This window comes from Idiotropiscis lumnitzeri, chromosome 20 (genome assembly GCF_059441095.1).
Source record: "Idiotropiscis lumnitzeri isolate Australia: NSW breed Sydney's pygmy pipehorse chromosome 20, RoL_Ilum_1.0, whole genome shotgun sequence".
NCBI lineage: Eukaryota > Metazoa > Chordata > Actinopteri > Syngnathiformes > Syngnathidae > Idiotropiscis > Idiotropiscis lumnitzeri.
In genome coordinates this window covers 7,996,045-8,023,331 of record NC_142410.1, presented here as the reverse complement: position 1 = coordinate 8,023,331, position 27,287 = coordinate 7,996,045, and the positions used below count along the sequence as shown (strand labels likewise).

The 27,287-nt window shown below is 38.8% G+C and overlaps 5 protein-coding genes across 11 annotated transcripts; 1 reads left to right on the top strand and 4 right to left on the bottom strand.

Moving 5' to 3' along the window:
* Positions 1 to 575: 575 nt before the first annotated feature.
* On the top strand, positions 576 to 5,487 carry rsph10b (radial spoke head 10 homolog B). Of its 2 annotated transcripts, none has more exons than XM_088285226.1 (17): positions 576 to 771; positions 853 to 928; positions 1,211 to 1,279; positions 1,379 to 1,546; positions 1,684 to 1,769; positions 1,948 to 2,068; positions 2,229 to 2,408; positions 2,685 to 2,787; positions 2,945 to 3,042; positions 3,466 to 3,655; positions 3,856 to 3,964; positions 4,104 to 4,183; positions 4,491 to 4,639; positions 4,733 to 4,837; positions 4,914 to 4,973; positions 5,089 to 5,134; positions 5,236 to 5,487. In XM_088285226.1, the coding sequence occupies exons 1-17, from the start codon at positions 644 to 646 to the stop codon at positions 5,358 to 5,360; spliced, it is 1,893 nt and encodes a 630-aa protein (XP_088141352.1). In that variant the 5' UTR covers positions 576 to 643; the 3' UTR covers positions 5,361 to 5,487. The 2 variants fall into 2 exon arrangements, with proteins under 2 accessions (XP_088141352.1, XP_088141351.1); XM_088285225.1 differs by having other exon boundaries at positions 5,089 to 5,140.
* A 12-nt stretch (positions 5,488 to 5,499) lies between these two features.
* Positions 5,500 to 10,555, bottom strand: dlgap5 (discs, large (Drosophila) homolog-associated protein 5). 6 transcript variants are annotated; one of them, XM_088285219.1, is made up of 16 exons: positions 10,430 to 10,555; positions 9,761 to 10,005; positions 9,459 to 9,640; positions 9,078 to 9,155; positions 8,954 to 8,993; positions 8,729 to 8,812; positions 8,571 to 8,651; positions 8,390 to 8,464; positions 7,906 to 8,302; positions 7,727 to 7,815; positions 7,483 to 7,643; positions 7,303 to 7,404; positions 6,965 to 7,196; positions 6,427 to 6,711; positions 5,839 to 5,891; positions 5,500 to 5,731 (listed from the first exon to the last, which is right to left on the bottom strand). In XM_088285219.1, exons 2-16 carry the CDS (start codon positions 9,990 to 9,992, stop codon positions 5,624 to 5,626), a joined length of 2,199 nt encoding a protein of 732 aa, XP_088141345.1. In that variant the 5' UTR covers positions 9,993 to 10,005; positions 10,430 to 10,555; the 3' UTR covers positions 5,500 to 5,623. The 6 variants fall into 6 exon arrangements, with proteins under 6 accessions (XP_088141345.1, XP_088141347.1, XP_088141348.1 ...); XM_088285221.1 differs by having other exon boundaries at positions 6,427 to 6,708; XM_088285222.1 differs by having other exon boundaries at positions 7,906 to 8,299.
* Positions 10,556 to 10,979: 424 nt separating this feature from the next.
* Positions 10,980 to 17,742, bottom strand: ccz1 (CCZ1 vacuolar protein trafficking and biogenesis associated). Its single transcript, XM_088284325.1, has 17 exons — positions 17,584 to 17,742; positions 16,834 to 16,909; positions 16,644 to 16,740; positions 16,431 to 16,528; positions 16,250 to 16,343; positions 16,092 to 16,172; positions 15,973 to 16,020; positions 15,718 to 15,801; positions 15,345 to 15,520; positions 15,192 to 15,273; positions 15,041 to 15,102; positions 14,182 to 14,293; positions 13,583 to 13,616; positions 13,374 to 13,491; positions 12,027 to 12,185; positions 11,589 to 11,716; positions 10,980 to 11,508 (listed from the first exon to the last, which is right to left on the bottom strand). The coding sequence occupies exons 2-17, from the start codon at positions 16,845 to 16,847 to the stop codon at positions 11,453 to 11,455; spliced, it is 1,443 nt and encodes a 480-aa protein (XP_088140451.1). The 5' UTR covers positions 16,848 to 16,909; positions 17,584 to 17,742; the 3' UTR covers positions 10,980 to 11,452.
* Positions 17,743 to 18,516: 774 nt separating this feature from the next.
* pvalb9 (parvalbumin 9) lies at positions 18,517 to 21,743 on the bottom strand. Its single transcript, XM_088283930.1, has 5 exons — positions 21,474 to 21,743; positions 20,342 to 20,409; positions 19,455 to 19,581; positions 19,045 to 19,154; positions 18,517 to 18,700 (listed from the first exon to the last, which is right to left on the bottom strand). Exons 2-5 carry the CDS (start codon positions 20,400 to 20,402, stop codon positions 18,675 to 18,677), a joined length of 324 nt encoding a protein of 107 aa, XP_088140056.1. The 5' UTR covers positions 20,403 to 20,409; positions 21,474 to 21,743; the 3' UTR covers positions 18,517 to 18,674.
* A 2,323-nt stretch (positions 21,744 to 24,066) lies between these two features.
* pvalb3 (parvalbumin 3) lies at positions 24,067 to 26,676 on the bottom strand. Its single transcript, XM_088283768.1, has 5 exons — positions 26,538 to 26,676; positions 26,211 to 26,277; positions 24,978 to 25,110; positions 24,276 to 24,385; positions 24,067 to 24,164 (listed from the first exon to the last, which is right to left on the bottom strand). The coding sequence occupies exons 2-5, from the start codon at positions 26,269 to 26,271 to the stop codon at positions 24,139 to 24,141; spliced, it is 330 nt and encodes a 109-aa protein (XP_088139894.1). The 5' UTR covers positions 26,272 to 26,277; positions 26,538 to 26,676; the 3' UTR covers positions 24,067 to 24,138.
* Positions 26,677 to 27,287: the final 611 nt, after the last annotated feature.

Below are 27,287 nucleotides of genomic sequence, written 5' to 3'. Positions count from 1 at the left end.
GTTTGTTTGTCTTTTTAATTAATTAAATTAAATTTGAAGATATGTCCTCTTAAAACTTAAAATGAATGTTAGTCATAAAAAAAATAATCTTAAAGCACTGTCGATGTGATGTTAGTTTAGCAAACTTTTACATTGAATTGGTGTTGATGTAAAGTTAGAATTTTCTGCCATGAATTTTCTATCATTATCAATGTGTGTACACTAATACGATAACTTAATAATTTTAGTTAATTTATTATCCACCAAGTAAGCATTTCCTTTTCTCAAAATGTAAGTTATACGACAAATAAAATCTAAAGTTATTGTTCAGTCTTACTATTTTTTTAACATAATCCCTCCACTTCATCTAATTCAATATGGCGGCCCACTTGACGAAAAATTAGCGCTCAATGCGGTGTTTTACTTTTCTTTGCCTCATATAAGTAGACAAAAGTTAGCGTCGAATACAGCACTGAATCTACGGTTGAGTTCTAGTTGCCATGGAAACCAGTTGTTTATTTCCGCTTTCGCGGTTGGGTCCTTGAGGCAGACTCCTCACACATTACTTTTAGACACACGATAAATAGAAAATGCTAACTTTTTACACAATGCCAACATCATGATTTCTTAATCTTTCTAATTCTAAAAATAAAATCATATCGCGATGCTACGCGGGAGTCCAAATTTAGTGAGGTATTCCGCTGCTTCGAAACAGTCGCATTACGATGACGACGATCAGCACGACGATGGCTCATTTGAACTCCCTTCGTTTTTTGTTTTAACTTTTCAGAGGTAAATAAACTTACTTGAATATTACTATTCTGCACGTTATAGCACAGCAGAGGATTTATGTGGTGATTGCGTCTCTGACAGATATGAAGGTGAAACTAGAGAAGGTCAGTTCCATGGGAGAGTGACTGCCAAGTTTAAAGGAGGCCATTCTTATAAGGTAAAAATAAATAAGCAATAACGCAATTTGCAGACAGTTGTTTCATTTTACTGGTTCCTAATGAAATCAACACCTTCCTGTACTTTTTTAAAATTAAACTACAGTAAGAAGTTTACTTCACTTTTATTTAATGCATAAAATCCTATTGCTTATTGTTCGAATTGACTAGATTTTGCATTGTTTGTTTTACTTCAATTTTTTAAATGTTTTCTCTGCCCCTAAAACACTCTTGAATTAAAAAATACAATAATAAGAAGCTAAAGCGTTGTTGTCTTTTTGTAGGGGATGTTCTCCATGGGAGTTATGCATGGAACCGGTGTCTTCACATGGGCCGACAATGTGACATATGAAGTAAGATTTGACAGGAATAATAAAATAACCTCATCAACATGTATTACGCGTAGTTTGTTTCACGTTTAAAAAAGTGTGTAATGGCTTTCTTGTCAACAGGGAGAGTTTGTGCACAATATGCCGATGGGCCAAGGCAAGTACATCTGGCCAGATGGCAGCTCATATGAAGGTGACGTGTGCAACGGCGTCAGGCATGGCTACGGAACTTACAAAAGTGGCAATGCCACGTACAAAGGTCAATGGAATCACAGCAAGAGGCACGGGAAGGTAACACACCACACGTTAGATATGTTAAAACCACAAACGGGATTAGGATTTTCATATGATGTGCCAAATTTGGTTATACCGTTTCAGATATAGGCGAAACTAGCCTTTATGTTGTTATGGTTTGTCGTTCTTGTCAGGGCACTGTGTATTACAATCCGGAGGAGACTTCTTGGTACAAAGGCAGCTGGGTGATGAACAAACGAGAAGGATGGGGGGTAAGACGGTAAGACTGTATGTGTCAATGTAATCAGTTTTCTAGGATGTAACAAAGTACAACTATTTGGTTACTCTACCAGAGTAAAGTTTTCAGATTTCTCTTTGCTTTATGTGCTCACTACATTTTACTTTTAGTCCCTACATTTGAAATACGTGTCATTTCTATGTGGACTTTTTTCAAACAGCTACCCTTCCGGTAACATTTATTTTGGGGAGTGGAAGCATAACTTGAGAAACGGCGAAGGCACCATGAGATGGCTGAACCAGGGACAGCTCTACATTGGTAACTGGCATGACGGAGTCCAGGTAGAATATTGGACAGTATATATGACATATACAGTGGGCTTGGAGGTATTTAGGGGCCCTAGAATAATTTATTCAATCAGTCAATTTTGTTACAGTCTTGTTCACGCAACGAAATTAACCGTACGTAGATATTACGCTGATATTTTTTCTTCTCTGGCAGCAAGGCCATGGTACACATGTGTGGCTCATGAAGCGAACTGAACCCGGAGCGGAATTTCGTCCCAGTAATCAGTACACGGGGAATTTCTTCCATGGTTACAGACACGGACCGGGCATCTTTTACTATGCTGGCGGTGCCATCTATGAGGGTGGATGGCAGGATAATAAAAAACACGGGAAGGTGAATTCAAGTATATATAGATTGTATTTGTTTTTACACTTCATTATTAATTCTAAATGTATGTGTGAGAATATTGCTGCCGTGCCCTTTTAATATTCCTCACAGGCTGAAAAATGTATCCCGCTATCTAGTGAGCCATCTAGCTAGCAAGATATTTTATGACCTAGTGACCTTCAGTTTGACTGACAAAGCGAGATAGCTTAGTCAAAGTGAAGGTCATGCATATTCACAATAAGTGATTTAAAAAAAAAATGCCCACTCTGTGTTTATCTTTAGGGAAAAGTTACCCTCAAGGACGGCTATGTTTTTCAAGGACAATTCCTCAATGACAAGATGGTGACCCCCATTATGACAGCTAACCAAGCCCCCGTTCTACATGGTGAATATTTTTAAACAGCAATGGTGAATTACAGGAAAATTTTCATGTGGGAGAAACCCACGACTCTCATGAAAAAATTATGCTAATGGTATTTGACGATATGCTAATACATTGAAGATGGATGAATGAATGCTACAATTACCTCTTCCTGCATCAGGTATGGACGAATCTTCTCTTGGACCAGACATGACTGTCAACATAGATTGTGTTTTGGAGAAAATACCTCAGAGAAAACGAGACATTGAGCACAAACAGGTGAGTTCCCACTTTGTGGGCATTGTAGCAAAAAACGTCAAAGTTAAAAAAAAAAAAAAAAAAAAAAAAGGTTACCTTAATGAATGCTTGACAAAAAAAATTCTAAATAATTATATACAAATACATTGTAAGTTAATTACAACTGAACTTTACTTATTTACACCATACTAAAGTTCAAACCAGCTAATTCAGTGAGTAAGTATGCGACTAACCACTAGAGGGCGCTCACGTACCATTAACCACTCTGAAATTCACTGAAAGTGGAAGACTATTTACTTATGCCTGTCATTTTACGATGCTGGCAGAGATGGAAAAATAAATGTAAATTATTTATGTAAATAAATTATTTGCAGACCAATCAAATGAAAGTGGACAAATTCCCACCCTAATTTGTTCACTCTTGCTCACGTGTTCATTGAACAGGTGAGGTTTGTTCTGCTGAGGCACAAGACGGAGCTGAGGTCCATCTATCGTTTCTACAGCCGACTCGGTCAACCTCAAATTCCGGGCGGCGCCTTCCTGCTGTCCCGCATGCAGCTGTGGCGTCTGCTCAAAGACTGTTCCGTCCACCATCACGGCGTCGCTTTGGCGGAGCTCGACCTTTTCATACGAGGTGAGGTGAATTTGTGAATAGTCCTCCGCAAATATGCGAGGGATTGCCGTTGTATGAGTTTCACATTTTAAATTGAACGACTTACTAAAAAAAAAAAAAAAAAAAAATGTAATTTAGGCCGATGCACAATTTTCATTTAAACAACTCAGGAGCTTGATAAGTGATCCATGCTTAATAGATTTCCTCTCCTTTCGTGTCAGATAACCCAGACCCAGCGAAGGTTCACTCTCCCTTCACTCCCATAATGCTCAGTCGGTTCCTCAGCTGCCTTGTGATCATTGCCTACCACATCTACAATGACAAAATGGAGTAAGCAAATCAAAATTTTTGGTCTATAGTGAGATTTTATTTCATTTCTGATTACCTGGCAATGTTTTTACCGACAAAACAAGAAAACGTATCACATGAGTCCTATTCTGAAATTGTGAGAATCGTGCTCTTGTTACAGGTCTTCAAACCATCTTCTGGCTGCGTGTTTCTCCAAACTGTTGCTAGATGATATATTTCCACATGCAAAGAATGTCAAAGGTAGGAATAATAAATTGAATATTCTGCTGGCGGCACGTTTGCTTCACAGTCAGGCTGAAATTTAATAGCTGAACGTGTATTGAAAATATGTTAACTACTTGAATTTAATAATAAAAAAAAAAATCATTCTAATTTTCGGATTTTCATAATTAATTTGCCACTAGTGTACTCTTATTTCAACAAATCAATAATTTAATTTGATCAATGAAAACAAATACATTAATAAAAAGTGATACATTTTTTAATTTTAAAATAAACTGCATATGTTTTATAATTGTAACATTTTTGGGGGGGGGGTCGGGGCTAGGCTACTTGTTTAAGCCACCAGAGCGTACAATTGTGGCTGTGGACTTTCTAACAAAATGCTGGAAGCTCTATCAAGCCTACTGCCGGGTCAACAAAGCACCAAGGGATGACAGCACCATAACAAACCGTCACATACTATGGATGTATAAGGTAACGTTCATGCCCAAAAATATTTTAACGCAAATGACACAAATAATATTAGGCTACAAGTGCAATTTCTGAAATCGCCGTCTGCCACACTAGGATCTCAATCTTTACGATGACAATTTGACCATCGTGAGGGTCATGGAGATCATCTCTGCAGAGACACTCGATCCCAGCAACCGCTCCGCTTGCATGGAAAACGAAGTTCGCTATGTTCAATGACTCATTGCCGTACTGACGAGACATCTGCATTTTGCTCAGGCTCTCTCTTGTGCTACAGATTACATTCCTAGAATTCTTTGAGGTGCTTCTTGGCTGTGGGGAGGTCAAGTGTCAGCAGGTCAGGTTTATTTTGGATCACTACATGACAAAAAAAAAAAAAACATTCTCCTCTGTTATTTAATTATATGGTTTAAGAAGTCACAGTAACAGGCCAGGCTATATTTGCTCAACAGATGACCGGTCCTTACCCCAAGATAGGACCGTCTCGATCTTCTTCAGGTTTGTGTACGCACAAGACATATTTCTTCAGCTAATTTATATAAAAAAAATAAATAAAGGTAATGTTTACATGTTATAAATATTTTAACATTTTCTTCCAGCACTAGCACGTCAGTGGCAACAAACGCTGGCCCAAGACCGTGAACTGGATGCTTGGAATCATAAGATCCATCACTTTTTTAAACATATGTTCTTCCCTGCTGTTGACCTTCTCCAGTTATTATGACGAGTTCGACGCAACAAAGACTTCATCACACAAGAGGGTGCACGGACCCCACTTGTGTTCTAGCAAACGGTTTCCCATATGCTTCAGATTAGAAAATATTTTATTTATAAAGTGTTTTATTATATAATGAGAACTTGGGGCCTTTTTCGTGACTACAACTTTATTTAGGGTAAATCAACCAAGTTACAAAAATTTTATAAAAGCCAACTTTTTTTTTTTTTAGGTTCCCTCTAACATAATCACAAAATGGAATTTGATCAACATTACGGTGGCGGCGTGAAGTACATGAGGTCATTGGGGCATATAGACGGGCGTATCCTGTCCGTGGGGTTCGGCGTGAATAGAAACAGGGACGCCTCTGCTGTCTCGGTCTATAAAACAATTAAGCAAAATAAACACGGTATGAATATTAAGAAAACCTTCCAAGAATAATGCAAGGTACTGTACGACTGTGTGAATTTGAAAGAAAAGTTTGAACCTGTGGTGGCTGTGGGGTTAATGAGGAAGGTTCTGTGGTGATCGTGAGCAAAACTGTGAAGAAAAAAAGAAAATTGGCACTAAACCAAGAGTGTAGCAAGACTTAAAGTTCAGTGATTCCCAACCAAAGAGCGACCACCAGGAAATGATCCAAAAATTAAAATCAAACACAAATCATGTGTCACTATTAGCCTTCATACCAGTGACAGATCGAGCAATTAAATGTTCCTCCACTAGAGGGCACTAAATAACCGTAATCAGAAATACAGTCGAAGGCCAAAGTCACGCAGTAGAACTTGATCGCCCAATCAAGATTTTTTTTTTGTGGTATTAAAAATAAATAAAAATCAAATCAAGAGACGCCAACTTACTGGAACATGTGAAATGTATTTGCTGTTAAGCAGAAGCCATTAAAATAGTGGCAGGTATTTGCCGAGTCCCGTTTAACATGAGTTTGGCGTCTTCTGCCCTCTACTAATGTTAAAGGAAAAGTGCAGTTTTCCAAGCGATCCCCAAAGTCGTCCATCTTCCAAGATTCAAATTAAAAATCTGTGTCTGTCGTCAGATACAGTGCGTGTCATTATCATACCGTCTTCCGTCAGACGCTCAGATTGGGCTCCGGGGTCCTCTTTCAGCACGGTGCTGCCTGAAAGTGCGTCCTCAAGATGGGAGACACAAGTAGACGTGTCAGCGTTTTCCCCGATGACGGGCAGAAGCTCTGGTGAACATCTGGACTGAACCGGACTCCCGGCGGTCTGTCCCAATGCAAGGGAGCGAGCGCTGACTCTTCTCTGAGTCGTTGGATAGTTGATGCGGGGAGAGGCCTGAGGAGGTGCGGCGGCACTCAGGCGGCTGGATCGTCTCACGCTACCTGCTGTCAACAATTCACAGAATTGCCGTTGAAGAGAATATGGAGCATCGCAGGCGGCGTTGGCGCGACCTGACTTAAGTATCGGGGCTGCACATGGGAGCGATAATAACACTTTCGACACTAAATAACTAAAAATTACATAGAGTAAAAATTGCATTTTTTTCTTTTTAAATGCATTAGCACAACATGCGAGGTTTTTTTGCCACTTCTGTATTTCAACAACAATACGCCCGTGCAGAATGTCTCCCAGGCTTACCGGGCGTCTTGACCGGGCTCTCCACACGGAAGAAGCCCCCATCAAAGACCACCACGCCAGACCCCTGTTGTGTTCTTTCAGAGGATGGGCGGAGCTTGCCATCGTTGGCGTCGTCTGCAGCCATTGCAGCCTCGGCCGCCTTCTTTTGGGCTCTCATGGCCGCTTTCACCGCTGCCAGGCCAGAGCGGGCTCCTGTATTGGTGACTGCTGGCTTGGCAGGTGCTGTGACTTTCTGTTGAGACAAAAAAAAAAAAGTTTATCATACGGGATGTACTTGCCGTGCAAATGAAATGACTAAGAGAACACAGGTGACACTAAAAAGGACTTCAATCCGTCACCTTGACTGCTTTCTTCTGCCGTGATGGCGGCTTATATTCTTCCAGCCAGCCTCGCGCCTCAGCTTCTTTGAGGGCATCAAACTTCCTGTGAATGTCTCCGACCTGCCAAACAACGCCAAGTGTTGGAAATCTCTCAGTGCCATTTGGAACACAATCACGGCCCTCTTATGGAGGATTAACCTGGAAGTCAATCAGCTCCCAGAGGCCTTCTAAGTCGTTGCAGGTGGGGATCTTCTCCCCTCGGCGCAGCTCGCAGTCGTCCAAGAGTCCGCGGAACTGCTTGAAGCGCTTTTTCATGATCAGCCTGGCCCGGCCCACCGTCGCACGGAAGCAACCTCTCACTGAGCGCACACACATACGCCGAAGTAATGTTGCCTTTTGTTCCTTTGCACCAAAACCCGAGCGCAGCAGTTAGTTCACTCACTTTCTTCAGGAATGGACTCGTCTTCCACTCTCATCTCCCACTGATCACTCAGAGATGTCAGCCTGTCAGTCTCGTGGGCCAACTGTGACCTGGACATCGTAAAAGAACATTCACAAAATTGTTACGGTTGAACTCACATTCGGCGTGGGAACACTGCACACAGCTTTCGGCTTGACGACCTCAAGTACGCCACGTCACGTTTTGGAGAAGCCGCCGTAAAAGGAGGAGGTGGTGAGCCGCGAGGTGATTTTTGGGGAGAGGATTCACATGACTCAGCCGGACGTTCGTCCACGGATGCGGCGAGAGCGCCGAGCTTGACTTGCGAGCGTGTCAAGTATGGCGACGAAGACCTGGGGGCAAGAAACCGATCTGCCGAGCGAGGAGTGAGTGGTGCAAAAGTGAAGGCTTCCACGCCGGCGGGAGCTTGGAAGACAAAACCCTCGGGAGCGAACGATGAGGGCTCAACGGGTGCCTTGTCCGCCGCTACACTCTCCTCCTCAGAACTAGAAGTCAACTTTTGTTCGTGAGGTTCTTCCTCTTGCTCCAGAGGATGGACGTCCAGCTTTTCGTCACCTACTAAAGATTAATAGTAGATTGTTTTTTTTTCCATTTGATTATGAGCACCAAACGAGGAATAGTCCGTCAAATTTCACAAGTCTGTACCAGTGCAGTTCTTTTGGCTCTGAGCGGCTCGTGGCAAAGGGGAGACGATGGCTCTTTTCCACGTGAGTCTCTGATCTAAGGGAAATAAATACATTGAAATCATATTATCTCTATTTAACGTCACACATTTTCGCAAGAGCCATGAAATATTTGGTCACGTTCAATGAGTGTCATTTCAAACCTGGAAATGTGTGCACTTGATTTTTGACTGCAGTGGGTGCTGTAAAAGCCCCGTTGGCTGATCCTCGCACAACAGGCTCCGCTACGATTCAAACGGAAACACAATGAGGCCGGAGCGCAAATATGAGAGGAGCAATAAGTCAAAGCAAAAGTAGTCACCGGCAGAAATTTGAATTTTTTTATCCAAAGACGACGCCACTTTAACAGAAATTGCCCTGACTGGTCTCTGAGTCGCGGTTGGATCTGAAAAATGAGGAAATAAAATTTTGTAGTCATATTAAAAAGGAGACACTTTTCCCCCTCCTCATCCAACCATTTGTAAACAAACAATACAAATTATTTACATTTTTAATGTCCCCTCAAAGGAAAATAAAATCTACCTACCTTTCTTTGCAACGGTATTTGAACTGTGCATCTTCAGAGGCTGCGCAGAGGGAGGCAAAAGAAAGGCACTGTGTTAGCTACGACTAAAAATTTGGAAACATTTTAAAATGAGATCAAGTCGCACCTTCTGGGATTGCTGCTGCTGCTTCTTCATTGACCGGGTGACTCTGCTGCTCTGTGACGGCGCTGTGTTTCTTTTGGTCTATGATGAAAAAGTATCATTGGGAGTCAAGGTATTCCAAGATCCCATGCATCGGTTTGTTAGAGCGCTGATTATTAGGATTGCAGGTGAGCCAGAGACTCGTAACTGACTGTGGGCGGTAAACAACTGAGACTGTCTCACAGCTAGTCTGTAAACAAACACTGTGGAGCTCAGTTACTGGATCAATGAACACAGTTAGCACTACATTTATATTTAAAAAAAAACAGCAACATTCTTCAAAGAACCCCAGAACACACAATGAAGAAACAAGAGTTGGATCATTGCCAAACAGTTGTTGCTCACCTCTTTTGCTTTACTTGAGACAGCAGGTATTGGTGGCAAAGAGAAAACATTGTCTTTGGGACGATACAGGCCAGTCTTAAAAACTCCCTTCCGTTCCCTTTCTTGCCTTTTCTTCTCTTTCTCAAGGGCCTTTCTCTCTTTCCAGCGTGCAAGCTGTTTCAGTTTCTCCTCTGAGGCCTTGCCTGCAGATAAACATGACTTGAGTTCAAGCAGTTTATCAATAAAGAGATGCACCTTTACACACAAAATTAGGGTTGATTCGTATTTTATGAGATGGAAGAGGAAGAAAACCAAGGGCCTACTTTTTGCTGAAGTTTGCTTGACGTTTGTTAGGTCTTTCATTGTTGACGTGTTGGCCACAGCAGATGTATCCAGATTAATTTCCTGCTCATGGAGATTGTCCAGCTGTCTTCGTGCATCCATAGCACGTTTTCGATTCTCCTTCTGGTTCTGACTGAGTCTGTGGGACATTTTGACCCGCAGCATGCTCGCACTGCTGTCTCGGTGGCGCAAGTAAGAAAATTGGTAATCCATGGCGATAATGTGCCTGTGATAAATTGTGGGGGAGAAAGTGGTGTCTCCGTGTGCCTATACTTTGAATGTTAATTATTTTTCTTATATTTTACTTAGGTACATTACAGATTCTCTACTTTTTCACCCTTAGTTAAGTTAAGAAGCCGACTCAGTGCTTCTTTTCTCTACACAGTGGGTGCGTCATCTAAGCACTTTTGTTGTCGTTGCAATTTCGGTTCTAAGACCAACCAAATACCAAGTGATAAAAAAAAAACACAACGGTTGTTCAAATAAATACACTAATGTTTAGCTGTCTCCACTGACTTCGCGATCAGAAATAACATCGCCAAGTACCTTATGGCGGCAGTTAGCTTTCAGCAGGCTACGAACCGAGCGAGTACAACCTTGAAAATCAAAGTTCCGAAAATGTATGACAGATTATTAGTTATCAATCTTACCTTATGGTTATAAACAAAAATACAGTGCGCAAATAAAAGCAGAACTCAGCCAGTTAAACTAAGGTCGTTCAAAGAACCAACGGGAAATGATTTGAATTACTTTTAAGGGATCTGATTGGCTTGACGTCATAAAATCTCCGACTTTTCATTGGCTCTTTGGTCTTTCTACTTGCGCTTTAGACGCATTTTTAAAAATGTCCCACATGCGTACCAAAAACAAAACAAACTAAAGAAATCAAGTCAGTCAAAAAAATTAGCAGCATAACTTCAAAGGGGAAACAAATATTCTAGATAAAAAAAAATAGAGGCTTCTTATCATATGCAAAATTAATTCATAATTTATTCAAATTTAGTTGAGTTGTTTATAAACTACAAGTTTTGACATAATAGTACCCCCGCCCCCCCCCCCAAAAAAAAAAAACTGTGGCGATAAATGCATCCTGAAATAGCAGTTATGCCAGGGGTGGGCAAACTACAGCCCGGGGGCCACATATGGCCCGTTAGACATTTGAATCCGGCCCGCCGAACTTGGGAAAAAAAAAAGAAGAAACCTTGTTAATGTTTTATTTTCTAAATACTGTGGTGTGTCAAAGACATATATTTTGTTGTGATGTTTTTCATCACTTTCATTTAAAATTAAATTATTTTTTTCCTCTGATGAGGTTACAAAAACACTCCATCCATCTGCTCAAAAAGTCAAGTCAAAAAGTTTGCCCACCCCTGAGTTACGCATACATCAGTTTGAGACACAGAAAAAGTATTCCAAGAAAAGACAGACACTAAAATCTTGACAGATTGCTCTAAAAAGAAATTATTTGCAAAGAAAGTGACATGACAAAGTACATTTGTACACTTAATTACAAAAGGGAATGACATCTTAATGGTTAAATTAAAAATAATGATGAGAAATATTTTAGTTGTTTTTATTTTACAATGCAACTATTGCATGACACTGGTGCTGCCGTGATACCCTGCAACACTGACAGTTCGTAGTGCAGTCAAAGAGTCTCTGTGCTCATTCCATCAGTCCAGGAAGAATATGTTGTTGAACTGAGTCGCACAAAGCCTCTTAACCTCCTCTGCGGAAGAAAAAGAACAAGCAAGGTTATATTTGAAAAAGACTGGAAGTTGCTATGACACAAATGTGCTGCAAACATACCATTGACTTCAATCAAATTGGCATTCTTCTGATTTAAGATCACGTACAGTTCTCTCTGGTCAGACTTTTTGCCAACAACCCAATAGTCAGTCATGGCTTTTACTATGATCTCTTCATCTTCATCAACTCTGAAAGACACGCAAAAACAGAAAAGTCACAATGATTATTTTCGGTGTTCTTTTACGTCCGAAGAAATTGACAGGGAGTAAAATAAACTTTTTTTGTCTGTTTTTTGGAAATCATTATCTACTAACATGTCAAAATGGTGCCCCGATAATCATGCTTGTGACTTTACACTATTTATTATATAAATCCAAATATTTACACACTATGTTGAGAGAAAAAGACAACTTGTTTAGTGTTCTGATCATCCTCCGTAAATTCTGGCCTGTAATTTTCAGAACTGCCTTCTGAAAATGTCAATGCTCTTTGGCGTACCTGGCGAAGTCACAATTGATGTCCCCCAGGATCTTCATGAGGTCAGGATGGACAGACGTGAGGCAGACACTCGCCGTCTTCCTCATGTGTATCGTGCTTTTCTCTGCCAGGTTCATGTGGTTGAAGTAGATGAACTTAAACTGAGGCTCCTTCTCCGGCCTGGATGGGCGCAACATTGCAGACGTAAGACGCCTTCAAAGCAGCATTATCCATTTAAAAACAGCTATCAGGCATGAAATGGAAATTGTGCCGCTCTACCGCGACTTTCCACAAGAATGCCCCTTTCACGCTAAACGATGACTTCTGCAAGTCATTTCTGTCAAACAGCAACCCCAGGTCGCGTATGTATGAATTATACACAACGATAAATCACTCTGGAGGATTATAGTCAGTGGAACACGTACAGTAAGCCGAGGACGCCGTCAGTGACGCAGTCGACTTGACGACGGCCAAATCAGGACAGGCGGCAGAAAAGAAATTCAGGATGTCATTATTTATTCAGTGGCTTCTTGACTAAAGTCGATGCGCGGACGCTTGGATTACAGCCACAAATGTTCTGTATCTGAAGTAACCTGCTCGGGCAGATGGACGCTTGGCGGCTGTCTATACGGATGACGCTGAGCTGAATTAAGACGCAAGATAAAAATGAAAAAAAAAAATTGTTTTGCTCATAAGGTACTTGTGTGGAATTAGCCGCCTCTTGGCCAATTTAGTAAACGCAACAGCGGTCATTAAGAACCACTTTGCCATGACACTTTGGTGTGATGTGAGAAATGTCCAGGTTATCCAATTTTGCTGAATTGGTCTAAAAAAAATATTTATTTGCAGAGCCACTGCAAATTTGCAATTCAGCATTTGTGAATTTGCGTAATTGGCAGATTTCTTGGGGAACCTGTCTGCTGTTATTACCTTTTTTTTTATTTCTGTGGTCATATCAAACTAATTAATGTATTACTTTGGCGCCATCTAGTGGAATCTTTGTGTTCTGTTAGGTTTAATTCATTGATCGCGTTTTTTTTTTTTTTGACTGTGCAGTTCTAGTCAATTCACCAATTTGTGTCAAGTGGTGCTCTGCGTGTTTGTTGGTCCACGCGTGTGCTTGTGCCACAGATGAGACTCACGCGACGGTGGTCTGTTGGGTCTTAAATAGTTTACTGAATTTAGTGGTTCATGCAACATGATTGTGCATGATTGTGGGTTGGGCCGTGCTATTTTTTTCTAATCTGAAATTCGTGCCTTGGCTCATTAAAGGTCGCGAAACGTAATACAGTAAGGTCATGAGTATATTTCTACAATGTGAAGCAACTTTCAAATGTTAAAAAAAATGTTCATTTTTCAGTAACTAACCCCGATATCCGGCGGTTGATGGTGAACTGTTCGCATATATCAGACGCCAGCAAGGTGAGCTGCGGCCCCACCAAGCCATCCAGCTGCTCGCAAAACTCCCTCGTCATCTCCACAGAGGCTGCATACAAAGTAGGTGTTGAAGAAAACAACCTTTTTATGACAACGCGATAATCCATGCTGGGAGGAACGCTGCGCTATTAGATGCTTACCGTTGACCATAAAACAAGCGGCAGCGCTCATCGCCTGGAAAGCCGGAGACAAGGTCAAACAGGTTTGAAATGACATTGATGTGCTGACACTCATGGGATATGCATACTCATTATTTTAAAAAATAATAAAAAAAAATAATCCTCAAAAATCCATATCCTCAGAGCTGTGGAATATTTGACACCGATTTCATCCACTCACACAATGAATGTCCTTTTATGAACATCTCATGCAACGGAACTATGCGGAGGAGAAATAATCAATTCTTAGATGCATGGCAAATCAGTTCTCACATTTCGATAATCAATTATTGAGAGAGCAATGCAGCAAAAATCGCTAATTCTCATACTTCTTAAGATTGGACAATTTGTTTTATTTTATAACACATGTGCCATCCATATAACTCTTTAAATGCATGTGTCATTTATTTTAATTATAATTAATTATAAATACTCTTTTAAAATCAGTCACATGGTGAGGAAAAAAAACAGAAACGCGTAGAAAAAAAAGATGATGCATGGATAATGGAATCAAATGGCAGCCCTGAGAGATTCCCAACATTAAGTGAAGCTTGTCTGTTACTGTGTTTCCTAAATGTTACCTTATACACAATCAGATGCAGCTCCTCGTGGCCATCCTCTGCACTGACAAATATTTTGGGAAAACGGAATTTGGCCTCAGGGTCTTTAAGATTGGGCGGTCCTGTCAAAAACCTGAAGAGAAGATTGCGAGTTTATAGAACATTTCAGTTTAACTCGGTGTTTGTTACACCCATCGTTCATCGCTGTTTTATGTTGTGGCCAGGAAGTTAGAGCAAGGGTGTGCAACATAAGGCATGCGGCCCTCTACGTAAAATCATTCAAGTCCTGTAATATTTGTTGCATGAATTTATCAGCTCTCCCTTTAAATTGGTTAATTAAAATGTTTAATATTTATTCATTGAGCCCATTAAATAATGTGTGCATTGATTTGTTCTAAATAATACAATTAAAACATTGTAAAAAAAAGTTGTTGTTTTTTTATTTGAGGTTTTCTTTCTTTATGCTATTAAATAATTAGTAAATTCATTCAAACTAAATGAGTTATTTATTCTTCATGTCTGTTTCATCAATTTGGCGAAAATAATAAAACAGCAAAGTTAAGAAATAAATCAAGATATGCATTTAACATTTCAAAATAATTTGATTAAATAACTGCTTAATTAATTATAATTCATTTGAAATACTAAGATTGAAACCATGGGAATGAGGTGTCACTTTATCATGAAAATGTGCAGATTTTATAGACATTTTAACTTGATTTTAATAGACTAATTAATCATTATTACATTATTGATAATCTATAAAATAACAAAAATTAAAAAAAAAATTATTCTTACAATTAACTACATCAAATAAACATTGAACCAAATTAAATGTGACCCTCGAGCACAAGGTGCCCAACCGTGTTTTGGGACTCACCTCCCATAATGCAACAAATTGCCAGCGACCTCTGGCCTCAGTGGAGAGTCCCTACCAGCCAACTGTAAAGAGAAAGAAGAACGTGCCAGACATGTCAAGTATGTATTGACGACATCCTCAGCACCTCAAGAGCACGCAGCCTCTCCGTTACCTCCGGCTCGGAATGCCTGGGGAACAGCGAGGTGGTCAGGTACTTGTACAGAATCCTCATGTCATCTTGTTCCAGGCCGCTCCTGCGCACACAAAGACAATTTAACACCTGCAAAAGCAGCGTGAGCTGAGGCAGACGTGACCGTCCAATTACCAGATGAGCTGGTCGTTATATAGGAAGGCTGTGTATTTGATGAGGCTCAGACTCTCCTCCACCCGGTTGACGAAGGACTGGATCTTCAGGTATGTCATCTTGTCCAGCGGGAAGAAGCTGATGCCTCCAAATACGTCCAGTAGGTCGCAGGACTGCAGGTGGAGAGTCTGCAGGTACTGGACGACACACGGCGCCATATTAACCACATAAATGGAAAGTGAAAATGCTGCATCAACACGAAGTATAGGAATTAGTTGCCAACAACTTATAAAATTACAAATATATATTTATATCATGCTAACACTGCAGGGACAAATGGTTTGAAAAAAAGATATACAAAAGCGATTTATTCAGCATATGCATATGGTTTTACCCTGTAGAAGAACTTTTCAAGTTTCAGAGTTAGCAGCTCCACTCCGCCAGCATCCATGGCTCTACCAAAGGTACCGTTGAAAAGCTACAGCATAAGGAAAGTAATCACAGTGGGTTTCAAAAGTCTACACACCCTTGTTTAAATGCCTGTTTTTGTGATAGAAAAAAAACAGCTTAATCATTTTATAACTCAATTGAGAAAAATATATTTTTTGGGAGGGGGATGTCTTGTTAAAGCAAAAATATCAGTGCTTACCTTATACATACTGTAGCACTGTTTCACCACTGCACCATAAACGGTGTCCTTGAGGGGTACAGGAAGCATGCTTAAGCAACTTGAAGCTGATAGTATTCAAAGAGAGAACAATCACTCACAAGTAGTTCCTCTTCCTGATACTCTATCGTGGGAGGTTTTCCATCTTTGTTTGGTTTTTCAATCATTGGGTTTCGGACCACCTGAGCAATTAATTGAACAACAACAAGTTTAAAAAGAATATGGATCACATTCCAGAGAGAAAAGCTTGAACCATTACCATGACCATCCAAAAGTTTTCCTCAGGCTCAAAGAAAAACTGCCGGTTCTTCTGCGTGTGCAGGGACTTTGCTGGTTTTGTTGGGCAGAATGTTCTAGATAAGAAGATCCAAGACAAACATTAGCTTCTCCCAACGCTCTTTTAGCTTATTGCAATATTTTAATTTTTTTATCATGACTACCTCGTGAATTGGACAATAGCTTCACATAGACCCACGTTTCGGATCTTCTCATTCTTCTCCACATCGCTGGGATGATAAAACAGTATCTTTTTCTCTTCCTAAAGTGATGAAAACATCACAAACAACGTAGTAATTATTAACATGAAGGTAAAACTATAATAAGGGGAATAGAAGGACAAATTGCACATTCATCATCTGTGACATGGAGCTCACCTCTCCTTCTCGCGGCCCAAATGTGGGATTATAAACAAAGAAATTGAGAAGAGATGCTGTGAACTGTTTCTCTTGCATTCCTGAGGCCATTCTGGGGCTACAAGACAAAAAAAATGGATGTACACGATCAGATTATTGTCATACTCACCTTGTGTACAATGCGCAGCACAAAAAATTAATCTGTTTTTACCTAATCATCAGCATCAGTGTCACGTTTGTCTGGACTTCTTTTGAGCGAAGAATTGTGTTGCTAGCATGCCGTTTGCCTGCAGAAGGAAAACAAGCATTAAATGACTTTGTGTAAATTCCTTGCAATCAGAATCTTTCTTATTCCCTTACTTTGTTTGGTTTTAGTGTAGTCACCATAAACCATGATACAATTAAAAAAATGTTTATTTTAAGGCCAAATGATTCAACCTGACATTATCCTAGAAAATGTGCATTTTACTATTAAAAGAAGGTAAATAAATAAAGGCAGTCTGTTTGCATATGTAGTAGAAGGCAGCCATGACTAAAGATAGCTTGGCTTTTAAAACTATCAACTGAATATTGCAGTTTAAATTAAAAAAAACTTTTTTTTTTTAATTGTTGATATGTAGCAGATAGCCACAATAAACGTGAAAGTAAATTACGTTATTACTATACAGAACTATTTCCCGATAATTAACATCATGTACATGGTATGTAGAATGAATCCCATGTGGATTTGCATTAATTTATCAGTCGCGTTTTAACGCATTTTCACTTCGTACCTGTTACCATAAATCCACTCAGCAAAGAAAAAGTGCAACGAGTAGAAGAGCCATGAAAAATAAACCCGAGCCGACGTATCGCAAGTTAGCTTAGCTTAGCTAGCAAGAGTTTCCGGTGTGTTGACACCAATGCGTAGAAAAACAAACACCCAAAACAAAACCTTTAACGTAAGAGTAAAAACTCTCACCTTACAGAGCATAAATCAACTGCTTCATGTGCACGTCGTTGCGTTTGACGAAGGAAAATATTGCGATTAAACAAGAGGAGAAGCAGTCCACATCGTCTACTTCCTGCTTTTGACAGCTAAGTGTAACGTCTAAAACTGGCCGGGTGGAAAACAAGGCGAGCACGAAATGCTTACCCAATGAGCAGACGCTATAATAATAATAATAATAATAATAATAATAATAATAATAATAATAATAATAATAATAATAATAATAATAATAATAATAATAATAATAATAATAATAATAATAATAATAATAATAATAATAATAATAATAATAATAATAATCATCATCATCATCATCATCATAATGAATATTTTTAAAAATGCGTATTAAATATTATCCTAAATAAGTTTCCAGTTTTTATTTTTAAAACATTTTATGACCCGTCAAACTGGTTTGGTTTCTATCTATCTATCCACACAGTAAATAATTGAGAAGCACTAGTGCAAGCGATGTATGTCAGCAGGGATGCATCATTATGAACTATAAAAAGGTTTTTTTTCTTTTTTGGTTCATTGTTCTGAAAATAATTATAATGTTTATGATTATGGTGGTGTAGCAATTAACTAAATTATTGAGGATATTTATGATATTTAAATGTGTATTATTATTCTAATATTTCAGAATATTTTCCATATAATACCAAAATATTAGTGGTAAGAGAAACATTTTTCGCAAAAAGAAAACCGAAATACATAAGCAAAGACAAAATAAAAATAAATACATACAGATTAAGCCATCATAAGCGTTAAAATGCTCATTTGGTGGTAGCAAGAAACAACTTGCCCCTGTTATAAATACTATCGGACATTTGAACATTAATCATGGAAAACTGATGTTGTAAGGCGCTCGTTGAAAAAAAAAAAAAGAGAGGCCACACATTTCATTTCTTTCATTGTCACAGGTTTGAAGGACAAACTTTAATAATTCTTGAATATTAATGAGGAGCAGGAAATTAAACAGAATGAAATACAAGCCAATGAAAACAAAGCAAAACAAAAAAACTCAATGGAAGTGAAAGCAAGAACTGATCCTCAAGTAGGACTCAGGACAGGACCATCATCTGGAACTCTACAAAGATAGAGAAAAAGCATTAAAAATGGTCAAATAATAACTTTTTTTTTTTTTTACATTCACAAGTAAAGTCATCCCTATTAACAATGCCTTTATGGAAATAGTGCGCCCTAAATATGAGTGATCTAATGGCACTGACCAAAAAGCATCCCACCCAAAATAAAATCTGTATATTTTATTTAACAAAACAGACAAAACTGCACCGCAACTACAAATTTGTCCAGCATCATAAATAATTTCAACGCTTTAGTTCAACTTCAGTGCGTCAGTATCGCAACCGGCAGAAAAAGTGACCTCCTCGCATCAGATGCCAGTTTAGCTGCATGAAATCAGATACTGACCCTCTGCGCCGATCCTTCCATCGCTGTCGTCATCCGCTGCCGAGATGAAGCTTTTGGTTTCAGCCTCGGTCAGCGTTCTCGCTCCGGGGACGAACCGCTGCAGGAAAAACCTGCACAAACACAAACATCACTCATAGAAGATGCGTTGCATCAATATTTCAACCGCAGAAAATCACAGATTTTTTTTGGTTGCCAAATCATAGCACAGCAAAAGGGGAATTATGTAACACAAATAACATGATAACACTTAGACATTTATAATCCACATGGATTACAAATAGATGGCTTTAATACAGCTGTGTAAATTTGTAGGTAGACCTTAATCTCTCTGTCATGCGCGTTGTAACATTTTACAATAAGTGACGCTCAAGTAAATAAATACAACCGGAAAAAGCAATGAAAAATCTCACTTGAGCTCCGACTCCTCCAGGTAGCCACTGTTGTCCTCATCGAGGATCTGGAAGACATTCTGGACCTCCTCAGGCGTTTTGGAGGAGAGGCCACATAGGCCAAAGAACTTCTTGTGGCAGAATGAATCTGGAGCAGCGGAAAGTTCCAGTCACCCAAAGAACACAACGTACAGGAATATCATAATTAAACAGAATGGAAAGATATTTTTTTTTATGCAGAGGATAAAGAATGTATACCTGTGAGTGTTGTCAAAGTGTCTGAATGTGCTTTGGTTAAATATATTTGTATAAATGTTTATAACTACTGGGATATCAATGCTAGTTTTGTTAGCCCGTCTGCGATTCTCACAATTAGCATTAAGCTAGCAGGCTTTCGTCGGACAAAGTTCAGTACACGATGTGTTGTGCTCTTTGCGCTCGGTTTAATTTGACCTGGAACTTCAAGTGGGACTCAACTACCTGCTTTTTGTAAAAAAATAAAAAGAAAAAAATAATAAAAAAACAAAACAAAAACAAAAAAACGTTTTGCTCAGAGGTCAAAGCAAAAAAATGTGCAGACTCATAGATTCACTTGTAAGTCAATTCACCACAGTTGCTTGAAGGAGAAGGCCTATGAGGTGAGATTAAAAATGCATGTGGCTGCTATTTCTTTTTTTTTTTTTTTTTTAAGTTCAGCAAAGTCATGCAACCTCCAAAACAGACAGGATGATTGAAAAGCTTTTGCAATCACCAGGAGGTGGAGATAAGAGGGTACTGTACAAAAGTCGTCATTACCTCTGTTAGAGGTTACGGAAAATCGCTGATAGATCTGTCATCTATTATAGTTGAGTAGTGCGTGTGTGTGTGTGTGTGGGTGTGTGTGTGTGTGTGTGGGGGGGGGGGGTTACCTTGACAGGCTTTCACAGCGTTTTCAATGTCTTCAGACGAGAGGATGGAGGTGAGGGACATGCTTGTTCTGTGGAGTAAAAAGAAAAATGAAATATTGGATTTTCTCACCAACTTCAAGCGTTCCCGTTTCGGGCCAGAGTCTGACTTCCATTTCAGAATTTTAATGTTTTCATGCAGTCCATTGATATTATGGTTTCATCAAAAGCCTGACTAACCAGGATAATTGATTAAAATGCCTCTTGGGGTGTTTTGGCAGGATAGTAGAGGGGGAGAAGTTATAGGATAGTTAGAATTACGAAGTAGAAATGTACAAAGGGAAAACATTACACTGCAAAAATAGGCTAAAAAAAGTCGAAATTAAATGTAAAAAAAAAAACAATTTGTAGTTTGTTGGCACAACAAAACACCTTGCTGAGTTGTTTTTCCTCAAACCTTCAAGTTGGGGGACGATTCAAGGATCGGTTCTGTAAACTGATTCTTCGGTGTGAAATGCAGGAAAACCAATTCTAAGAACTGCAACATTTCAAATATATATTTTTTGTTGTTGACTGTGACTTGTTGATTTTTGACTCAAAAAAGTATTTATTTATATTTATATTTATATTTATATTTATATTTATATTTATATTTATATTTATATTTATATTTATATTTATATTTATATATCCCGTACTCATGAACAACAATAAAATGTCAAATAATAATATGCTGTGATATTTACACTTTAAAGGGTAAAATGCAAGGAAACAATTCTGGGCCGACAAAGAACGAGCTTGTCTTGAGGTGAAATTTTTAAGCCTTTTTGTTTTTTTTACGTTACCTGCACAGCCTATCGTGAGGCAAATGCTGCAAAAATTTTTTATTGACACTGGTGCTAATTTAAGTATGTTCAATATTGTGGGTGTAGTTTTGCAGAGGTGGAGAATCTGCATTGCATCATGCAGAGGAATGTTTCCAAAACTGCTTCTCCTAAATAAAGAAATCCCAAAATATGAGAACTGTGTGCAACCTACCACAGCAATCTGATACTATTAATCAATCAGAACATAAGAGTATTATATAGAATTGCATGTTCCGCCATCCCCAAATAACACATGTCCCTCGGCTGCATTATCCAGATGTGCGACTCACCTCTGTGCACTGGTTGTCCTCTCAGGTCCGAAACAACAGCAGATAAAAAAGTCTTTGCGGTGACCCTTGATCGGCGCTTCACTTTTATAGGCTGTGCTTGAATTTCCACTGTGGGATCGGATGTTGCCCCAGCTCGTGTTGCTCTACCTGCCCGATAAACTTTTTATAGCTCCGCTCACTCTTCCTTTCAGCTAAAATGCGTGTTTTTAATAAAAAAATAAAAAAAATATCCAATCAAGTTGTCCAAGCCCTCTCTTTCTGTGCTCTCGCCCTCCCATCCTCTTCTCGAGCCTCCCATCCTCCCTCCCTCACTCGCTCTGCATGCACACATGAGAGATTATAACGGTACACATATCACATTAAATCAAGGCGCTTTAAATCTATATCAGTGGTGGGTACTTTTATGATCTATGGCCATGTTGGATTTTGAAAATGGACAGATGAGGTAAAGAGGTGAGATGAGGCGGTGAGGCGGGGATGAGGTCATATGACGAATATGACAATAAGTTAACATCAATTGATGATATTATTTAATAAAAATCAGTATTTGATGAAAAATGCAAATGTATGTGTAATTTGTTGTATTTTATTTATTAGATTATTGTTTAAAATATAAAATAAAATACAATAAAAAAGGAAAAAAATATGTCAGACTGAATTTCCCCTTGAGTGGCTAAGAAAACAAAATTAAGAAAATAAAAAAACTGTTGATAAAAATATTATTATTATTTGTAGTTCATTTATTATTAAAAAAAAAAGTAAACATTTGATAAAATAAATAAGTGGCTAAGAAATGAAAATTAAGAAAATAAAATAAATAAAATTAAATAAAAGAAAAGAAAAAATACATGTAAAACAGTTGATAACATTATTATTATTATTATTATTATTATTAAATATTTATAGTTCATTTATTATAAAATGTAATTATCTGATCAAATAAATAAATACTATTTTATTAATACAGTGTTTCCTATAAATGGATTAGCCAATTATAAAAATTTGAGAACATAAATTGTAATTAACCAATTTGTACATTTTTTCATGAACTGAGTTAAATGACTAAAATAAATAAATGACAAACTGATAAAATATATATATATATATATATATATATATATATTTATATATATATATATTTGTTTACAATAATTTAAAAAAAATACAGATTCAGATAAATGGAGAAAAATATATTAAAAGAACACCACAGCTATCACAAGACCTTTGACACTGGAAATATTCAGATGCTTGGATTAAAGAGCCGAGGGGGTGGGCCGTATGCGGCCCATTCTTGTTCTATATGCTTTTCCCCAGTAAGTCGCTAAACCAGGATGAAAATCCAAGCTTCGCAAATGCATTTCCTACACATCCCTATAGATCATGTGAGACTCTTTTCCACCTCACGACAACGTCTGTCAGCAAAACAATGCAATTAGACGGGTACTCACGAGTCGACGTGCATTCCATTGAGCTGATGTTCACTGTGTGGGAAAGAAAAATATTTGAGTGCAGAATCTAATTAAAATTCAACAAATCCATCTCAAAAATATTTTTCACACATGGGAATTATTCATGCAGTACAAATTCAAGTTCTTTCCAGGTTTTTTAAGGGGATGGGGTGATTACACCTGGTTACCGTGACGACGAGCAACTTTCTCACTGATGGGTTTCCAAAGGCACCCGGCAGCCTTATCTCTGGTGATTTCAGTCAGCATTTCTGACAAATGCAGCGGAGGTTTTTTTGTTTTTTTTTCTTTTAATATATAACGAGTACCAAGGGAATAAAGGTCATTATTTCTCCATGTTTCTTCCAGGGTTTCGTGAGTCAGCAGTGCTGCTAGTATTGCACCACAACAATGTGTTCAATTAATTAAAGGTAAGATGTTATTGTTATTTTAGTTAAAACGATGGCTTTGATTGAATCAATAAGGCTTCAACAATTTTGTAAAAGCACATTAGAGCTACAGCGCCACCTTGTGATGACACATTCTAAAAGCAACCTCAACAACCTTCAGCCACGACAGCATAATCATGGAGTGCAGACTCAAAATAAAATTTGCAGATTGATGACAAAACACATTTGAACATAAACTGTGCAGCAGCACATGTAGACAGGAAGCATATTTTTTTGTTGTTGTTGTTGTTTTTTTTTTAGCTGAGAGACTGAGTATGGGCGGGAGATTTTTATGCCAATTATTGCCACAGCAGAATTATACAACATCTCCGGAATAAGCAACAAAATATTGACTTGTTTTTCAAACCGCATGAAATGAAGACCAGGGTCAGACGTGTTATTGAAAAAGCACCTTTATTGTTTTCTCATCGTCCATCCCTTTGCCATTCAAGTGCACCAGCACTGATGTCACAGTAAGCAAAAGTCACAGTCCAATGACGACGTCAGAAGTATTTGAGAGAGAGAAAGAACGGAAGACACATAAGCACACCACGCGCACTGTGAGCTACATTCATCGTGGGCAGCGCAACCAAATGGAGGTGGAGAGGCTTGATTTGGCTTCAGAGCTCAATGGCCAAAAGTAAAAAAAAAAAATTTTTTTTTTTAAAAATGGAGATGAAGGGAGAGAGTGAGAGAGAAGGAGAGAAGAGTATCTGGGCTCAAGTTGTTCCTTAAAGAGTAGTCAAGTAAGATGTTGGTCAGCTTGTCAGTTTAGCACTTGACCAAAGCAGAAAACTCTGCAGAGAGAAAGAAAAAAAACCCAACATATATTTTTAAAGACAAGATTGTGCAGATGCTCATAAATTGACAGGCTGTTGTTGGGGACCCAACAAGACACACGTTCTCACCATCAACTCCGATCTTGCCGTCGCCATCAGTGTCGCCGGCCTGGAGAAACGCCTTGGTCTCCTTGTCAGTCAGAGCTCTGGCACCAGCAGAGAAATTCTGCAAGAAGAGCCTGCACCAGGGCCGCAGAAAAAACAACCATCAAAGACATGATTGACTTTTTTTTTTTTTTTTTGCATTTTTAGCTTTGTTTCAAGTAAATGTCATTTCATCATCATCAATCATCAATAAAGGGATTTCTAATTCTAATTCTAATAACAAAGTGAAAAAAAATTATATGAAACAGGCGAATAATAAGATTCTTTATGAAGGTTATGAAAAGTCTACACACCCCTGTGCAAAATTTGAAAAATCTTTACAAAACACTGGCATTTGAACAGGGGTGTGTAGACTTTTTATGGCAACTGCATACACCTATGCTTTAGTTTTTTTATTAGATTGTATTAAAAAAAATGTGTATTAAGTATTCTTTGAAACATTCCTATGTTTAATTTTTACATCATAAACGACATGAATTAATGAACATAACTAATCCAATTAACTAATTATCTGCATGCCAAGCCGTTCAACACCCAACCGTTCAAACGCTCTCAGATGTTGCTCGGCACTGACATCATTCCAATTTCAGACATACGAGCCACGCACAACGAGGTTCTGAGAAGTTGAAATGTAAGACGAGAGAGCGGGGGGGGGGGATGCCTTACTTGAGCTCATCCTCCTCGATGAAGCCGCTCTTGTCCTGGTCAATGACATCAAAAGCCTTCTTGAGGTCATCGGCGGACTTGCCGGCCAGACCGACTTTGGCGAAGAACTCCTTGTGCTTGAAGGAGTCGGCAGCTGGCGGGAGACACGCACGCATGGCGGACGTTGGTCATATATCTTTGGCATTCTCACTGGCTGACAGGTGCTTCATCATCTCCAACGAGTGCAGCGTGACGACATTCCGTGTTGAATTGCAACACGCGGCTTTAAAATCATTACGAATTACTTCACAGCGTATGCTCATACTTGAATTACATGAATGTAGTTTTCAATGCAGGGACTTTTAAAGAGGACATCTAATTAGCTATTTTTAAGCAAGGGGTGTGCAAAATACGGTCTACGGCCCACAAATGTGCCCAATATCGGACACGATCGGTAAATTTTTCATTTCCTTAAAAATTGGACAACTGAAATGTAAATTTGTTTATTTGTATTAATTTAAATTTTAAATAATGGAGAAAATAAAAAAATAAAAGTATAATTTTACATGTTGAACTATTGATTATTAATTTAATTAAATTAATTTAACTAATTTAAAAACTATTTAATTTAACTACATGACATTTAGCCACTTTTTTATTCAATTTAGTAATTTATTTATTCATCGCATGAATTATAAAAATGACAAATATTTTTCCACCCTCGAAATGAGGCGACGACCGTCAATTTTTTATTCTTCAATGGAGGCTGAAGAATTGTATAGCTGCGGAATAAATATTTACGCTTGTGTTTTGTTATTTTCACGCTGATAAAATGGATCTTTGACGTCTTTAGCCGTCAATGGCAGTAAATGATTTCAGTTATGAAAAGAAAAAAAAAGCGAACAAAATGTTTCATGTCCACACTGTCGTCATAAAATATCAACTGATGTGACAATTTTTCAGAAATCCCAAATATTTTTGCTGAATTGCACACAGTCAGCTTGCTGACCGTATCGTATTGCTAATTGAAGGTTCACCATGTTCCTTAGATGCTAACATCAGCAAAAAAAAAAAAAAATTATTGACGTGCTACTTTTACATGCGCATTATGCGCAGAGTTATTTCAAGAAAAGAAAAATAAAGTTTTTTTGGTGTGCATTGTGCGTTCATTAAAGCGTGAATGCAAAACGCAAATGCGTTCCATAAGACAATCGGAGAAATTCTTGATTCAATTTGAGATCGTCGTTTTTTTACCTTGGCAAGCAGCAAGGGCTGCAGTGATGTCAGAGTCACTCAGAATTCCGGCGAAGGCCATCTTTAACTACGGGAACAAAACAAACATCAGACAAGATGGACTTGCAAAATATTTTACCTAGTAAATCACAATCACCCAACTACATGCATGCAACAAGTTCAACGTCAACACTCCTCTCAGAGCAGAAAATGTAGTCCATTTTTTTTTCCAACACACACAAAAAAAAAAAAAATCCTGTAGTTGGGTGGTAGTCCACAAATCTGAGCCTCGCCCAAATCCCATCACAGGAGGTTGAAGGCCTCAAACCCGAAATCTGTAAAACTCACCTCGAGGTTCTATCTCAAAGACTAGAGAGGATTCACTGAGAAGAATCTGCTCACTGCAGTGGGGCCCCTCGGCGATATTTCATCAACTTATATACCTGGGACCTGCCGAAACATGATGCACCAGCCAAGTAATAGACACGATGCCCAAGGCGGTCGAAGCAGACGCAAAAAATGTGTCAAGTAGACAGAGCTGTTCTATTTATACGTAGATTAAATGAAGATGCTTAAATGGTAGGCCGACGTGGCGCTGAAAGGCCCACGTTGAAGAGGGCTTGATATTGCACGGGGGGGGGCTAATTATACAAGCTGCTGATTGGGGTGAAACGCACGCTCGGGATGTGCGGTCTAACTTGACGGGAGAGAGGGGCGACTTGATTTGGGGCGAGGACCTCATGTCAACATTTTTGACAGCTGGACCGGTTTGTTTGGTATCGCAGCAACCGGCTCACTCGTAAGTCTAGTTTGTCCACGAGTTACTCCGCGGAGCTTCATTTGACGTGTGATATCTTGTGTCATTATATCGGAGGAGAATGTTGGCAAAGATTAGTTCTCGTTATGGTGACGAAAGTATTCGGGGTGGCTATTTTAGGAAAAAGTGTCCGTCACTGCGAATGAATGTGGAAAAATCTTTGTTATATGTTTAAAATGACTCGCTTTGAATTGATTCTTCATTTTATGAGTTCTTGTTGGAGGAATCGTCCGTGATGAAAATTTGCAATGCTCAAACGAGGTCGCGCACACAAGCCTCAG